The sequence below is a fragment of the Tetranychus urticae genome, chromosome 1, assembly GCF_039701765.1.
Source record: "Tetranychus urticae isolate SD_2017Ah chromosome 1, NJAU_TeUrti_SD_1.0, whole genome shotgun sequence".
Classification (NCBI taxonomy): Eukaryota; Metazoa; Arthropoda; class Arachnida; order Trombidiformes; family Tetranychidae; genus Tetranychus; species Tetranychus urticae.
This window is the reverse complement of record NC_142958.1, coordinates 7,975,036-7,990,922: the sequence shown is the minus strand read 5'-3', so window position 1 is coordinate 7,990,922 and position 15,887 is coordinate 7,975,036. Positions and strand designations below refer to the sequence as shown.

Below are 15,887 nucleotides of genomic sequence, written 5' to 3'. Positions count from 1 at the left end.
TTTGAAAAAAACCACAGTAAAATCATGTTGGACTGTACTTTTTCTTGCCGTCTTACCATTTATTACCTTGCTTTATGGTCACTCATATTGCTGATGTTTTAAACCAACCACTGTCCTTTTTTTCGAGTTTCATGATCCTATTGATCTTATTGTGAAGCTTTCTTGTTTCATAATGAAGTGTACAATTCTGGTGAAGTTGATTTCAAATTGTGAGATTGATATTAAATTTTACGATGTGAGTTTTAAGTAAATCATTTTTTGATGATTGGTATATTGATAGATCCGGTCTTATTAGGTAAGTAATCAAGTTCAATTGTAGATTTTAAATTTACAACCCGTTGGTGTTTGAGTAAGTAAAACTATTGAGTTTATTGAGCCATTTTCATGGCCAACATATGTTTGGTTGAATACAAAATTGAAAATTGTTAAAAATTAAATTGGTTCCATTTAGATAATTTATAAATTAGATCAGGCTTGGGGTCCATAAAGCAAATTGTCAGTGAATTTCTTTGGATCCTGACGATATTTTGAGACTTCAACTCCTTCCCAGTGTGTTTTTACACAATTAAACATTTGGCTGATTTCAGCTTCTATTCTCGATTCTTGATCAGTTAAGCCACCTTTCAGAACTGACAGATTGTTTTCAAGTTGATCAGGCCTAAATGATGAGTAAAATTGGTTTGTTTTTAGTGAAAAAGTAGAGAAAGTAAATTTTATCATGTGACTTACGTAATCATGCCAATCAAATGAAGAGCAGTTTGAGGACATTTTGTCAAAGAAAAATGTGTTGCGATTTTAGCCAGATTGACTCCCTCTTTCTGAAATAAATAAACAACAATTAGATGAATCAGGGGAAAAAATAAAAAAATGACAGTTCTAACCAAACAAAGCTGAGCAGCTTTTTGACATTCTGCTACCAGATCAGGGGAAGCTGGATGCCAATATGGAACTGGAGGATTTAAAAGGACATTAGGTGTCAAAAGGCCCATTCCAAGGAGAGATGCGTTAATCAAACCAATTGAAGACTGATTAAGAAAAATAATATTCATTAGATACTGGAAATTATGGATAATCTTAAAATATTGGACATACATTGTTGATTAATGGAGAACATTTCATCAAATCAGTATTAAAAAGAGTCATTCGGCCATAAGAGAGACAAGTGTCCAATCTACCTTTTGCTAGTTGAGTTAAATTACTAATTCAACCAAAACATTAAATGAAACAAAAATATTAATAATGCAATGAAATAAACAATGAATAAAATAACTTACACTAGTGGTTCCAGAGGATAGCCCGAACAACCAATGTAACGAAGTTTTCCTTCTCTGCGATATTGCTCTGAAATTGAAAAATATTCATTTTTTTGAGTAAACGAAAAATGTAAGGAAATTGAAAAAATTACCAAGTATTGGGATGACATCTTTCACGATAGATTCCAAATTATCGGCAAATTCAATATCATGAATTGTAACCAAATCGACACTTTCTACTCGTAAATTTCGTAAACTTGTTTCGAAAGTTTCCCTCACTCCTCTTGGCGAATAATCAAATTGACATTGGTGGTTCCTTCCAACCTTAGTAGCGAGGTAAAACGATTCTCGAGGTAATCCTTGAATAGCCTATGAAAAGATAATTTAATATTAGACAATAACTTTGAACCATTGAATAAATCTTCACCAGTGGCAAAATTGCACTTCATCTATCAAATGCTCTAGTTCGCAGAAGATAAATTTGTAGTCTACACGATACAACAGTTATAAACAAAAACACAATTTAACCAATCAAGTGTTGTAAAACTTAGCATTGAAAAAATGGTCAAGACTTACCTTTCCAAGAACCCTTTCAGCTTTACCAGCAGCATAAAGTGGTGCAGTATCGAAATAGTTGATACCTTCTTGTAAAGCTTTAATCACAGTTGTAGCTCTAATTTCATACTCGTTTCCAAAAGGTTCACCATTGTCATCAAAATCAACCAAGCCAAAGCTTATACCAGTTCCTTTGTAATTGTTGGAAGAAACAGAAGAAAAACTTGAAGTCAGCAATTGTGAAAGAAAAATGTTTTCGCACAAAACAAAAGAGAAATTGAAAGAGGCAGAAGACGAGATATAAACAAAACTTACCTAATCCAACTTTGAAAACTTCAAGCTTGGTGTTTCCTAGAAAATTGTAATGTTTCTTTAAAGAACTGATCTTGTTCAGATCATGAATATCAGAGTTGAAGGTTAACGGCAAATCCATAACTTAATCGTTTCGAAAATACTAAACACAAATAATAAATGGAGACATTCGTTTTCACCATAAGATAATCTTATCTGCTAACTGAAAACAAAATCATCTACAATAAAGTTAACAGTGACATCTCATGGCTCGCAAATAAAGTGCCTTTGTTAACATTTGCAGTGATTGTTAATTACTAGACTAAAAATCTCAAGTATCTATTGTAGACAAAAGTTATTAAAACAGTGAGAAAAAACCTGATTAAGGCTTAAGTTACTGGTACATTTTACGAGCATAACATGATAATGGTTAATCTTAATCAGAGGCGGTTCATGTTCAATATTTGTTTATATCGAGCTGTATATAACAACGTAAATAGGAGATGGGAATACATTACAGATTTTGAAAATCTTACAACATTGTTAAACATAACATTGATAAATCTTGATTTATGGTGCTCAGCTTACAAATTGTTAGACATTTAATTATTTTTCATTTTAGATATCGTTATATTTACAATCCAATTTAGGGTTAATCTAAAATGAAGGAATAGACTAGAGCAATTGATGTTAATCTTGTTAAACACGGCTGTTCAACATCTCCAATTCAAGAAAGCTTTTGCCTTACTAGGTAATTAGATCCAATGAAGTCGTTTGCCGATTTATTCACAGACCTCTTGGATTGTTTAATCAGATGAAGTTTAGTCCAAAGCACTTATTGAAAATTGGTCAAGGCATTTAATTACTTGGATAAATAAATAAGAATAAATTAGAAGAAGATTAAAAAATGTTTCAATTTGGGTTTGTTACCTTAAGCGACTGAACAGCAATGTTTTGGTTTATCAATCGTTTTCATGATAATAATTATCTGTGCTTGAGTTGTTAAATATTTGATCAATCATTAATAATAAACGATATTTAATTAGCTTATTTCATCACATTACCATGAGTTTTCAGAAAGAAATTTAATCGATTCTTCAAATGAATCGATTGTACTTGCATTAAAAAGCTTTCAAAGTTAAAGCATAGATGTCGCGTGATTACAAAGAATGGAGATTTCAAAGAGAATTCTGGAACAAACTTAACTTCCTCTTGGTAAGCAGCATTTTTCATAGCAGCCATTATTGTTACTTATTTCTTTGTCATTTCATTTGCAATTTTTTCATTCTTTATTGGTGTTTAATTGTGACCATCTTTTATTTATTATCACATCATCTTAAATTATATCTGCTTACTTTGTTGTTACATTGTTGTACGATTTTTCATTTCTTTCCGCTCTTCGAACTTATAAATTGTTTCTTCACCTCGATCCCGGTTTAAAAGGAAGTTTAAATTCCAATTTTGTAACCCAACCCTTTTCTTTAAATCGCAAATTCTAAACTAAAATGGCTAAGGCTCCCGCTATCGGTATAGATTTAGGTACTACCTATTCATGTGTTGGTGTTTTTCAACATGGTAAAGTAGAAATTATCGCCAATGATCAGGGTAACAGAACAACCCCATCTTATGTAGCTTTTACTGATACCGAGAGGTTGATTGGTGATGCGGCCAAGAACCAGGTTGCCATGAACCCTTCAAACTCGGTCTTTGATGCTAAACGATTGATAGGAAGGCGTTTTGATGATCCCATGATTCAATCTGATATGAAACATTGGCCATTCAAGGTTGTATCCGTTGATGGAAAACCAAAAATTCAAGTTGATTTTAAGGGTGAAACCAAGACTTTCTTCCCAGAAGAAGTTTCCTCAATGGTTCTTACTAAAATGAAGGAGACCGCCGAGGCTTATCTTGGTAAACCAGTTACCAATGCAGTTATCACTGTTCCTGCATATTTCAACGATTCTCAGAGACAGGCAACCAAAGATGCTGGTACTATTGCTGGTCTTAATGTAATGAGAATTATTAACGAGCCTACCGCTGCTGCTATCGCTTACGGTCTTGATAAAAAAGGTGCCGGTGAACAAAATATTCTTATTTTTGACCTTGGAGGTGGTACTTTTGATGTTTCTATTCTTACCATTGAAGATGGTATCTTTGAAGTAAAATCCACTGCTGGTGACACCCATCTTGGAGGAGAAGATTTTGATAACAGAATGGTAAACCACTTCATTGAAGAATTCAAGAGAAAACACAAGAAAGATATTACTCAAAACAAACGTGCTGTTCGTCGTTTACGTACTGCTTGTGAGCGAGCGAAGCGAACCCTATCTTCATCTTCTCAAGCTAGCATTGAGATTGATTCACTCCATGAGGGAGTAGACTTTTACTCTACCATCACTCGTGCTCGATTTGAAGAATTGTGTTCTGACTTATTCAGGTCAACTCTCGAGCCTGTTGAGCGATCTCTACGAGATGCAAAATTAGACAAGAGTCAAATCAAAGAAATTGTTCTTGTTGGTGGTTCAACCCGAATCCCTAAGATCCAAAAACTCCTTCAAGATTTCTTCAACGGTAAAGAGTTAAACAAAAGCATTAACCCTGACGAGGCTGTTGCTTATGGTGCCGCTGTCCAAGCTGCTATCTTAAGTGGTGACAAAGACGAATCTGTCCAAGATTTACTTCTTCTTGACGTAACACCATTATCTTTGGGTATTGAAACTGCTGGCGGAGTCATGACTCCATTAATTAAGAGAAACACCACCATTCCTACTAAGCAATCTCAGATTTTCACCACATACTCCGATAATCAACCTGGAGTACTTATTCAAGTCTATGAAGGTGAACGTGCTATGACTAAGGACAATAATCTTCTTGGTAAATTTGAACTCTCGGGTATTCCTCCTGCACCCAGAGGTGTTCCTCAGATTGAGGTTACATTCGATATCGATGCAAACGGTATCTTAAATGTATCTGCCGTTGATAAATCTACTGGTCGGGAAAATAAAATTACTATTACTAATGATAAGGGACGATTATCTAAAGAACAGATTGAAAAGATGGTCCACGAGGCCGAAAAATACAAAGAAGATGATGAAAAGGTCAAAGACCGTGTATCAGCAAAGAATGCTTTAGAAAGTTATTGCTTCAGCATGAAGTCAACCATGGAAGAGCCAAGTGTAGGTAGTAAAATTTCTGAAGATGATAAGAAGAAAATCATGGACAAGGTCGATGAAGTCATTAAATGGTTAGATGCTAACCAGTTAGCTGAAAAAGAAGAATTTGAACACAAGCAAAAGGAATTGCAAGATGTCTGCAACCCAATTGTCACTAAAATGTACCAAGGAGCCGGTGGAGCTCCCGGTGGAATGCCCGACTTTGCTTCTGCTGGTGGTGCTCCAGGAGCCGGTGGAGCCGGAGCTGGAGCCGGAGCTGGTGCTGGTAGCGGACCAACTATTGAAGAAGTTGATTAAATAAATCAATTTTGTTAGCCAGATGTAATGACGATTTTTGTTTAAAATCAGATAAACCGATTTGGTGTAACAACTATACATTTTTATCGTTTCTTTATTCATTTTGCTCGATTCTATGATCATAAATACAAAAAGAGTAATGGGTGTAACAATAAACTCCCTCCTCTAATAAAAATCTGAACACGCTAGTTGACTAAATTTTGCATCATTTATTATTTCTTATCGGTAGTCTTTGAATTTCTATCTTTTGTTCTACTATCAATATCATGTAAAGTTCTTTCAAAATGTCTTAATTGAGCATTCACTGTATCCATCTGCATTTCCAAGTCTCTTAAACGACCAACCAAATTAGACCATTTCGTTTCGCTTTGCGCCGCTTCGATTTGCTTAGCCTTTGATTGTCTATTAAAGAAAATTAAGCAAAAAATGAGAATAATTCATCGCTTTTCATCTAGAACTGCAGATAAACCTTTTAAAATCAAAGTTATATTTAATCAATAATCACTTCTTCAGTATTAAAGGGCCTGAGAATCAATAATTGACAAAACAATACACCTGTGATGAAAACTAATGATTGCCAATTGCAACTCTTCACTCACCTTCTATATTCAAATGTCACGGTTAGAGCAGCAATAGTGAATATAATAAGCTCTCCGAGTAATTCAGCACCCAATTCAACAGCTGCTGTTTCACTTAAATTGGATACTTTGGCTGGCTTCTTAAGATTCAATGACCGCATCTTGAATGTTACCTCCAAACGATGATAAAAATTAGCTAAAGGTAGACACAGGTAAGTCCTTAAAACTGGCGATGTTTTAGCTTTGATTTGAATTCTTTTAGCTAATGGTTTACTTATCTGACGAGCAGCTAAAGCTCCAAGCTTTACAATAGGAAAAGCAGCAACCACCATTTTATTTTATATCAATCAATCACAGCATAAAATTAGATCATTTCTATTACAATTTAAATTGACTAAATAATTTGTTTTCAATGATAAAATGTTTACAGTAAAGAACACGAAGGGTCAGTCTTATCAGTTCAAGGAAAAACATACTGCAGTCTTTCTTTTTCTCATTCTCTCTTTCTTTTCTCTTTTTGTTCAAATGTTGCTACAGCGGGAAAAAGAAATTATCATAATTAGAGGAAAATCCCTTTCACCATTGACTTTCTCTGTGTTTTCTTAAACTCATATGTTTATCATTTTCAACCAACTTTCATTTCTATTCAGTTCCAATTTATTTAATAATATCTTTGGTTATACAACAATTATAGTTTATTGTTATTTATGGATTGACATCAATTGATCTTGTAACCAGCCTAGCAAAGGAAAAGTTTTATTCTCCTGTTGAAACTCAAAATGGCTAACCGTGGCGATGATGTAAGTTTTGAAGCTATTATCGAAGATTGTCGGGTCTTGCTGAAAGCACTACAGTCCATTTGTTTTGGAGACAGAGCTACAGTAGTCGTTAATCAACAAGGAATCATTTTAAAAGTTGAACAAGCAAAATGTTGCCAGCTTTCAATATTTTTGGAATGGGCTCTGTTTAAAGAATCTCCAACCATTAAGGATTCATTTTCATTTTCGATCAATTCTAAAGAGCTAATTATGTTCCTATCCATATTTGCTGGTGACAACGATGAGCCGCTCGAGGAAGGAAGCGAAAAAGGAACAACTCTAAAACTTAAATACAAAGGTAATTACTATTGTCATTTAATCTTAAAAACTCTAACAATCTGTTTTTTCCATTAGGTATGGGCGATCCATTCTATTTGTCAATCGGAAAAGAAGACAAGTGTATTACTGAGTGTAAATTATACACTTTTGATCCTCAAGATTCACTCAATATTGAATTGGATGATGCTGACATAACTAATAAAGCTATCCTAGATGTTCCCTACTATAAAGAGATTTGGGCTGATTTTGATTCTGCTAGTAAGGAACTCGGTATTGAATTTTCCACAAACCCAGAATGCTTAAGGTTCATAACTAAAAGTAGCTATGAAAGAACAGCTATTGAATTATATCCCAGTTGTAAAGGAGTGACTACTTTGGAATGCAACGAAAACCAGATCAACTTCTATCAGATGTCATTTATTAAACTGAGCCAGAAAATATTGAATCAAGCAAGTAAATTTAACCTTAGTACAAACAATGATGGACTTTTATCGATGACATTTTGTATACAACTGGAAACCGAACGTGCTGCATTTGCCAGATTTTTCTGTGTTGCCAATCGACCGGACGATCTTTAAAATGAAAAACTATATCAGTGATTAAAAAATAATTGCCATTGGAATTTTCCCACAAATGTTCGTCAAACAGACAATTCTTTGCTGGAACCTTGAAATATCCAGTATAACAGATCTGTGCTTTTAACGAAGCAGTAAGTGATGGCGAAGCTCACATCTTTAGTAAGTGTACTCAACTGGACATATCACAATCTTGGCTTTATAAATTTTATAAATTGTTTATTATGACTTTTTTGGCAACGAACTAGGAAGGAAGAATTTGTATACAACAATAGACAACAATGTGGCTCCAGAAACAGAATAGATGGTCGCTCTTTTCAATGCTTTCAAAGCAAGTGATACACCATTCTCGTATAAGGCCGCTTGAGCGTTTTGAAGTCCCTGAATGTGATGAAAATACAATCAATTAAACGAAAATTATTAAATATTATGGTGCTTATAAAAATTATATCTTACCTTTTGAAAAGCCTCAGGATCTTGTCTTTTCGTTAAAACAATAGATGAACCGAACCCAGCCAGCAATGACATTGAAGCGAGTCCACTGAATAATAATATCTCTGGGCGAAAAGAAGAAAGTAAATATGTGACATCTTGGGTAACATTCAAATAGTCAATTTACTCACCAGGAAGATAACCCTTTTTATCACTGGTACTTTTCGATTCAAATAACAACTCAATATACTGAATCAAGAAAAAAATTAGATACAAATCAAGTCAAAATGCAAGGCAAAGTCAAGGATATACTAACAGTCTTAACGAATCAACATATTTTAAATTGAAATATTTCAATTACCTGCTCAATCGACTGCGATTCTGTTGGTTCCTCGGCCATTTTATTGGAATATTGCGTCAAACATGAGATATTCAATTTAACTCAACACAATTTGTTTTCCGCTCCCAGCTGATAATACAACACATTGCCATCACATATCGCCATCTATTATCGTTTACTTTCATTCCACTCCAATCTGAATTAAAATCATTCAAAGTTTCTAAAGTCTCACATAATATTGATGTTTAAAATTAATACAAAAATACTCCTATTAACCAAGTGCCTTCTTATGTTTTACACCCATATTTAAACTGTTACAAAGATTCAATTAACGAAAATTTTAATTTTCTCAAACATAAATTTAAACTTATTCAAGCAATAAACTGACAAGTGAGCTAAAATACAACTGCATTCAATTGTGTTTCTTAAATTTCCACAATTCATAGCTTTCTTCCAATATTGTTCAACTCAATTACTCGTAAATGTCATCAAATCGTACCAAAGCTCAAAAAAGATTGTCTAAAGAATCAAACTTGGAGAAGTTTGAAAATGAAGGAAACAATTTTAACAGGAAAAAAATATGAGAATAAATGTCAAGTTTAATAAAAACAAAACATCGATAATAGCATTATCAAATTGAGTGCAAGCAAAAAGGTAAATAATAACAAGAAAAGTATAATAATATTGAAGGATAAAAGGATGATGATGTTGATGAAAAGTAAACAATTTATCCTGATGAAAAACCCTATAACTTTGAAGAGTTAATATGCTTAAGAGTAAAAAAATTTTACAGTTAGAAGCAAATATATTTATACTCAGATCTAAGTATAAAATATAATATAAAAAAAAGTGAACAAGATCAAGTTATTATATATTTTATAGGATGAGGAAGACGAGAGAAGATGAAAGAGGATGATGATGATGAAAAAAATAACAAAATTTGATTGTAAAAGGCAATTGGACAGACTCTTTCTTTCAAACTCTCTCTCTCTTCTTTCCCGAAGGAGGAACCAAAAATCAATAAAACTGGTAAAATTTAGGATCAATTTTGAGAAGTGAAACATTTTGAAGCAAAAATAATGTTAAATGTATACAAGATGAAGGAGAGAGCTGAACATAAACAGTTGAGTGGAGATCCAATTGAATCAACTGGAATATAATTTCCGTTTGATGTGATCAACATGATGCTGGGTAAATGTTTAGGCAACTTTAATTGAATTGAAAAATTTCAATTACCAATGAAATAATCAGCAATTTATTGAAATAAAAATCACAACATTAAAGGCTAAAAGTGTTAGATATAAATAAGATACTTGCGATAGAATCGATTATATCAATAAACTTAAAAATAAATTCAAAAGATGGCAATATTGATTTTTTGTTTGTTTTCATTCTGCTTTGTAATATGAATTCAATGCTTTCAATTAATATTATATTTTTGCCACCTTTAATTGAATTTAAGCAACAATAATGTTAGTAGTTAAATTGATGGTGATTATGAAGAAATGTAATTTACTTTGTGTAACAATGGAAAAGTTAACTATGTTCATCTTGGAGATCAACAGGGAAGAATCATGAAGAAAAGGTAAAAAGTCTAAGGTAACTTTTCTCGTTAAAACCCTTATTCTGTCTTCTTCTGTTTTCCTGTTTTCCTCTTTTCACTATTTTCAATCTTTATTTTGTATTTTACTTTTTAGATTTACTTTTCTCTGGACTCTACAACTCTCAGGAGACTTGGAACTTTTATTTTGCCTGATGAATCTATCATTTGAAATGGAGTTTCCAGCTTTTTGCTTTCTCCTTTTTTTCTTGCTTCCTTTTCGTTTCTTTGATTTTTCATCTTGGCGTTGTTATCACTTTCATGGTTCGCATGGTTGATTGGACATTTTTCAGAGTTTTACTTTTACTTTTTTACTTCAACCATTAAATTGAGTAAAAAAAGAGGTGAATTGGATGGACATGTCCAAGGAAAAGGCTCAAGCTACAACTCTATTTGCTGCTACATGTTTTACATTGAAAGGAGTTACGAGTTTCTTTCCAGATAAATCTCTCAAAGCGCCCGTTATTAATGTTTTTCATGTTGACAAATGGTTGGATTATCAAATGACTGGAGGCAAATTGTCTGTTTGGTTTTTAATCATCAACAGGAGTAAACAATGAAATGGACACACAAAAACGTACAAAAGTCCGGAGCCGAATAATTAACAAGTTTAATACTTCAATCAACCATCTTGTTTGACTTTCCCATTAAGGTGTTTGTACACAGCAAATTAACACTTGAAACATGAAGCAAGAGACAAGCCTTTTTAAATATCAAAATCAGCAAATCAATTAATAATTGGCCAAATGTTAATTGAAAGTGAAATTAATTGAAAGCCAGTCTTTCATTGACTATGATTCATTGATTGTCCAATCTATACCAACTTTGCCTTGCGCTTAAAAATACAAAAATATCAACTGGTTAAATTGATTACCTAATTGTAAATGACATTCACTAATCATCATTATGGGTCAAACCTAGACATGATCACCATGAAAAACATAAGGTTTACACTTTTTTGATTGTCATTGATCTAATTGTTAAATTTATAACAATCAATGGCTTCTATTTTTGTTTAATCTTTCAGACAAGCAAACACATTAATTGACTTTGCCAGATCATTTATTCAATGGCCAGGACAAGTCATTGTATAACAAGTGAATGGCAAAGTCAATTAATCATTGATTATAATCCAAATTAAAACAAATTAAAATAACTAGTCAACTTGTAGTTAATAATTTGTTCCCACATGCCTTGATAATGATTTAACAATTAAGATGAGTTGACTAAAAAAAAGGGAAACAATTGAAATGAAAATAACAGTTGACTGTTAATTCAATTTTCATCAATCTGTCAACAAATCTTGTTCCATCATTAAACATTGTTAACAATTGCAATTGTATCATCATCATCACCATGATGATGACGATAATCATCTTCTGGTGATCAGGTCAACATGTTAAGGCTATTTGTCGTCCTTAAATGTCTTTGAATGTCTTTAAGAATCAAAAAGTCGTCTTCAATGGAACCAACCATAAATCAAAATCAAGTCAATGCTTCTTTATACAACAACAATGATAATGATTCTCATCATCATCACCACCACCACCAACATGAACATCATCAAGCTCATCATATGGTCAAATAATTACCTTTAACTCAGGTTCAAGATCATTATCATTAGAATCACAGTTGGCCATAACCATAAGCATAATCATGATGACCAGTGAAAAGTTGAAACTCATCAAAAGCACAACAACGACTCTTGAAAAAAAAGGTTATCAAATGCAGTTGAACCTAAAAATACTTGATCATTGGAAAGGAGCTTAAATGGATGGAAACAATTTGACAAGAGAAATAAATTAACATGGAAAAAGTTGAAATTGGAAATGAAAATTGTAATCTAATTTGCTGATAACTTCTCATTCCAATCAGCCATGGCCATTATCATCACCATCACCATCATCATCATCATCATAATTTCCTATTTCATTGCTATTCTTTGATTATCTAACATTCAATTCATTTTATGTTTTTTTTCTTCTTTCTGGTGATAAAGTTATTCTGTTTTTCATTTCATATTTTCATTTTGCTTTACTTTCATTTTTTGTCCTTTTTCAGCATTTATTTGATCAAATTGTGAACCTTTCTTTCAACTTTATCATGATGATGATGATGATGATGATGATAATGATAATGGGAAAGCTTTTTATTTGTGAGCTTTCAGAGGCATCAAGATGAAATAGCAAACAATTTGAAGGAGAAAAAGCAAAACAGCAAAAAAAAACTAAATCCATTTTTGTAATAATAATTTTTGGTAACTAAACAGAACTGAGAATCCAAAATAACCCAGAATGTCAATTTACAGGCAATGATAATAACAGAGAGAAACGATGAAATGTTGAATGTTGCTTTTTTTCACTGATAAATCAGAATAATGATAATAATGCACTGAATAGTGGTCAAGAGTTAACATGAAATCATCAACATTCAAATTGACCATTATTATGATTATACAGTCGTTTTTTCACTCCAACAATTGATAACAATTCAAGGTTCAAACAAAATGGATTCATATAAAATATGATAAATATAAAGTCATAAACCGAGTGTTAACAGAATTTCTTGTAATATTTCATTTCATTTCAACGCCAATAACCGTGAGAATTGTTACTTATGGAAACGAAACAAGTGAAGGCGAAAAAGGCGAAGAAAGCGAACAAAAAATGAAATAAAATAATATTCTTTTATTTTCCCATTTAATATACTTTTTTGGCCTTATAATTGAAGTCCAGTCAAATGTTGACCATTGGTCGTTTCATTGGAAAACAAAAAAACATGTTCAAAATAATAAATAATAAAAAGGAGGTTCAACATGTTTTTTTTATTCCTTAATAATAATGATAATCGTAACAATATCAAGTATAATTATGGCTCCATAATTTAGCAATAAATCAGTTATAAATTGGACATAATTTAGTCCAACTTTATCAAATTGCGCCAATTTTATCGCCAAATATGCGCTCATTGTAATGTGATAACTGACAGGTTAAAATATCTTTACATTTCACATTCCGATCATTTCATTGGCAATGCTGTTGCTGCGATGCTTCAATGGGCCAATGTTTTGATTTTTATCGTTCAAATCAAGACTTGGATTGGTCGACCTGAGCTTTGATGCTTTGATGCTTCGATGTTTTCGTGTTATCGATGTGCCAATGTATTAATGTTTCAACTCTGAATTTATTGTTCAAATGGATATTGGTGTGATTAAATTTTCTCATGTTTATGCTGTTGATCTGACAATGTTTTGATGTTTCAATTTCGATTTAGTTTTCTGAACTTTTAAAGTCCATTCGATAATGTTTTCAAGTTGAAGTCTATTGATATTGTTGTGCCAATGTTTCGATGTTGCAAAATTAAAGTTAGCATTTTTTTATTTACTGTAAAGTAACAGATAATGTCAGTCTGTTGAAGCGTCTTAAAACTTCTGGTGACTTAAGACAAGTTCCCATAATGTTTAGACGGCTTCTCAAAATGCTTAGACGAAATCTTAAGTCAAACGTAAAACCAGAAAAACTCAGATTTTTTCAAAAGTTTTCATACAGTATTTAGATGCGTTCTCAGAAAATTGGGACAAATTTTAAAATAAAGAAGCATCTCAACTTGATGAGTGCAATTCAAATCATTCATTTTTAGTCTTTTTTCATTGCAATGTGTGAATAAAGTACCAACAGAAGACTCGAGTAAAAAGTTAGTGATGATTAGGGCTTGGATTTTTGGGATTTTCCCAAAGTTGGAATTTGGTTCTAAAGGGCTAAAAACACCATATTATGACAATAGTAGCTCAGAGAAATAGATTGAAATGACATCTAACTTTCCCAATTTTCCCAAAATCCACTGATTCTTCCCAAAATTCCCAAAATTTAGAACCTTAAAACATGTTGAAATTTAGAGTAATTATGTCTGGAAAGTCAATTCTAGGTCAGTTTAAGTTGCAAAATCTCTAGAACCTGAACACTTTATATTCATATTTTTGGTGAAATCATAAATTAGATTGAAAATAGAAGTACTTCTAGATAATTAGTCAAAATTTATATTGTCCTTTATGCTTTCTTACTATTTGCTGTGAAACTAGATGAAATTTTGATAATTTTCCCAAAATTTTCGTCAAAAACTGCTTATTTTCCCAATTTTGTGTCTCGTTTCCCAAAAAAAGCTGAAATTCATTCCCAAAAATCCAAGCCCTAGTGATGATCTTTGATCAAGATTTGAACTCATCGAGTTAAGACGATTAAAGAGTGTATTTACACAGCGAGTACTTTCCATTGAGCAAAAAATCTAAATTGATTTTTTCAACTTCCTAGAAATTTTATGTTCTGTTTACAATTTTTGTCAATGTTTCTGTGTGTTGTATCTTTTGATCTACTAATGTGTTTGATCTCTTTAAATCTAATGTTTTGGTACATTTTTGTCGATGATTTGATCGAGATGGACATTTGAATGAGCTGATGTTTTAAGAGATTAAATGTTTCCATGAATCGTTCACTTTCAATTGTTACGCTGCTCTCAATGATTTTGATAGCGATCATGATTGTGTAAACAGTTTTATCATGATTTAATCCAATGAAATGGTGTGAAAAGTTTCCACCTTTTTTAGGTAAATTTTCAATTCTTGGCTTTTCATTGATCAAATAAAAGTGACGCAAATTGTTTATTGTCTGGCCTTGTTTAAGGGACAGTTTTTGGACACAGATTTATGGGTCAAGAATTGTCCTTGTTATCATTATAATAGTTATTATTGTTATTATTGATTCGAACGTAATAGTTGGTTCAAAATAATCCAAACTGGACTCTATTCTTAAGCTGCATTTCTTTTCATCTTTACTTTTCTCTTCACTTTCTTCTGTCCTTTTCCTTTGGTCATTTTTGGAAGGCGCGTGCCGTGTTATTCCATAGATACTTAGTCCACTATGTAACTGACCCATAATAATAGGGTCAGTTTTTTTCTCTCTTTTCTTTCTTTCTTCTTTCTTCCCTTTCGTATTCATTGTGAAAAAGGTAAAGCGAAATTGGAGAAACTTTTAATTTATACTTTTCTCTCTTCTTTATCTGACCAAATTGAATAGCAAATATTTGAAGCGCAAAAATGTAAATCGATTCAGTTTTTTCCTTTTTTACCTTCAATCAATAATCTAAATTGTGAGTTTATTACAAACATTTGCAATCGATTTAAAAATGAAATGACCGTTTAGTAAATACCAATGATTAAGTTGAACCTATTTACCTTCAATTGACTAATTTTCATCCATTGCCAGCTGATGAAGGCAACAATTTAATCGATAGCAATCAAAGCAAAACCAAATGAAAATCAATCCTTTCACTTGTAACTTTGGGTTGCAATTTATAAGGGAATGTTGACACTTTATTTCACTTTTCAATAGGTAAATCAATCTCAACATAAACAGTACCAAATGAAAGCTGAATGTTTTGGAAAAGGGTTAAAACAACTAATTAAAATAGATAATGCAACTCGCGAAAGGTTCGTTAGGCTGCGAACTATGATGAGCTCAAATTACCTTCGAATTTCTCTTTTCGATTTTTCATTTTGCTTCGTTTAGCAATGAATTTCGGACAAAAAAATGAATTCCATTCAAAAGACGCTTTTATATTCAATCGATCCAGGTTGAGCTCAGAAACTCGACTAATGAGGAGAAATTTTCGATTTTGTCTATTTTGACTTGAGCTAAACTGCT

General features: G+C 32.3%; 5 protein-coding genes and 1 long non-coding RNA gene across 9 annotated transcripts; 3 read left to right on the top strand and 3 right to left on the bottom strand.

Annotated features, from left to right (window-relative positions):
• Positions 1-344: 344 nt before the first annotated feature.
• On the bottom strand, positions 345-3,182 carry LOC107365500 (uncharacterized). 2 transcript variants are annotated; one of them, XM_025161574.2, is made up of 9 exons: positions 3,030-3,182; positions 2,124-2,964; positions 1,830-1,999; positions 1,406-1,622; positions 1,275-1,341; positions 1,093-1,198; positions 882-1,025; positions 730-818; positions 345-658 (listed from the first exon to the last, which is right to left on the bottom strand). In XM_025161574.2, exons 2-9 carry the CDS (start codon positions 2,239-2,241, stop codon positions 469-471), a joined length of 1,101 nt encoding a protein of 366 aa, XP_025017342.1. In that variant the 5' UTR covers positions 2,242-2,964; positions 3,030-3,182; the 3' UTR covers positions 345-468. The 2 variants fall into 2 exon arrangements, with proteins under 2 accessions (XP_025017342.1, XP_089123101.1); XM_089266975.1 differs by having other exon boundaries at positions 2,124-3,040.
• A 158-nt stretch (positions 3,183-3,340) lies between these two features.
• On the bottom strand, positions 3,341-6,569 carry LOC107365502 (putative OPA3-like protein CG13603). The gene is made up of 2 exons (XM_015933021.3): positions 6,169-6,569; positions 3,341-5,971 (listed from the first exon to the last, which is right to left on the bottom strand). Exons 1-2 carry the CDS (start codon positions 6,477-6,479, stop codon positions 5,782-5,784), a joined length of 501 nt encoding a protein of 166 aa, XP_015788507.2. The 5' UTR covers positions 6,480-6,569; the 3' UTR covers positions 3,341-5,781.
• LOC107365498 (heat shock cognate 71 kDa protein) lies at positions 3,605-5,767 on the top strand. The gene has a single exon (XM_015933018.3). The coding sequence runs from the start codon at positions 3,605-3,607 to the stop codon at positions 5,567-5,569; it is 1,965 nt and encodes a 654-aa protein (XP_015788504.1). The 3' UTR covers positions 5,570-5,767.
• Positions 6,570-6,740: 171 nt separating the features above from the next.
• Rad1 (Radiation insensitive 1) lies at positions 6,741-8,997 on the top strand. Of its 2 annotated transcripts, XR_016198371.1 has the most exons (3): positions 6,741-7,263; positions 7,320-7,981; positions 8,068-8,997. XR_016198371.1 is itself a non-coding variant. In XM_015933020.3 (2 exons), the coding sequence occupies exons 1-2, from the start codon at positions 6,927-6,929 to the stop codon at positions 7,820-7,822; spliced, it is 840 nt and encodes a 279-aa protein (XP_015788506.1). In that variant the 5' UTR covers positions 6,741-6,926; the 3' UTR covers positions 7,823-8,997. The 2 variants fall into 2 exon arrangements, 1 of the variants encoding a protein (XP_015788506.1); XM_015933020.3 differs by having other exon boundaries at positions 7,320-8,997.
• LOC107365503 (transmembrane protein 242) lies at positions 8,018-8,727 on the bottom strand. Its single transcript, XM_015933023.3, has 4 exons — positions 8,613-8,727; positions 8,443-8,500; positions 8,276-8,376; positions 8,018-8,200 (listed from the first exon to the last, which is right to left on the bottom strand). Exons 1-4 carry the CDS (start codon positions 8,649-8,651, stop codon positions 8,042-8,044), a joined length of 357 nt encoding a protein of 118 aa, XP_015788509.2. The 5' UTR covers positions 8,652-8,727; the 3' UTR covers positions 8,018-8,041.
• Positions 8,998-9,968: 971 nt separating the features above from the next.
• On the top strand, positions 9,969-12,210 carry LOC112539230 (uncharacterized). Of its 2 annotated transcripts, none has more exons than XR_003082896.2 (2): positions 9,969-10,176; positions 10,289-12,210. It is a non-coding gene; the product is annotated as an uncharacterized LOC112539230 (long non-coding RNA). The 2 variants fall into 2 exon arrangements; XR_003082897.2 differs by having other exon boundaries at positions 9,978-10,190.
• Positions 12,211-15,887: the final 3,677 nt, after the last annotated feature.

Excerpts from the sequence above, each read along its gene's own strand:
- LOC107365502 (XM_015933021.3), bottom strand. The coding sequence starts at position 6,479 with ATGGTGGTTGCTGCTTTTCCTATTGTAAAGCTTGGAGCTTTAGCTGCT. Across the intron at positions 5,972-6,168 it reads GTGACATTTGAATATAGAAG|ACAATCAAAGGCTAAGCAAA; the intron begins GTGAGTGAAGAG and ends TTTCTTTAATAG.
- LOC107365498 (XM_015933018.3), top strand. The coding sequence starts at position 3,605 with ATGGCTAAGGCTCCCGCTATCGGTATAGATTTAGGTACTACCTATTCA.
- LOC107365503 (XM_015933023.3), bottom strand. The coding sequence starts at position 8,651 with ATGGCCGAGGAACCAACAGAATCGCAGTCGATTGAGCAG. Across the intron at positions 8,501-8,612 it reads AATCGCAGTCGATTGAGCAG|TATATTGAGTTGTTATTTGA; the intron begins GTAATTGAAATA and ends TTCTTGATTCAG. Across the intron at positions 8,377-8,442 it reads TAAAAAGGGTTATCTTCCTG|AGATATTATTATTCAGTGGA; the intron begins GTGAGTAAATTG and ends CTTTTCGCCCAG.
- LOC107365500 (XM_025161574.2), bottom strand. The coding sequence starts at position 2,241 with ATGGATTTGCCGTTAACCTTCAACTCTGATATTCATGATCTGAACAAG. Across the intron at positions 1,623-1,829 it reads CTGAAAGGGTTCTTGGAAAG|GCTATTCAAGGATTACCTCG; the intron begins GTAAGTCTTGAC and ends ATCTTTTCATAG. Across the intron at positions 659-729 it reads CATTTGATTGGCATGATTAC|GCCTGATCAACTTGAAAACA; the intron begins GTAAGTCACATG and ends CTCATCATTTAG.
- Rad1 (XM_015933020.3), top strand. The coding sequence starts at position 6,927 with ATGGCTAACCGTGGCGATGATGTAAGTTTTGAAGCTATTATCGAAGAT. Across the intron at positions 7,264-7,319 it reads TCTAAAACTTAAATACAAAG|GTATGGGCGATCCATTCTAT; the intron begins GTAATTACTATT and ends TTTTTCCATTAG.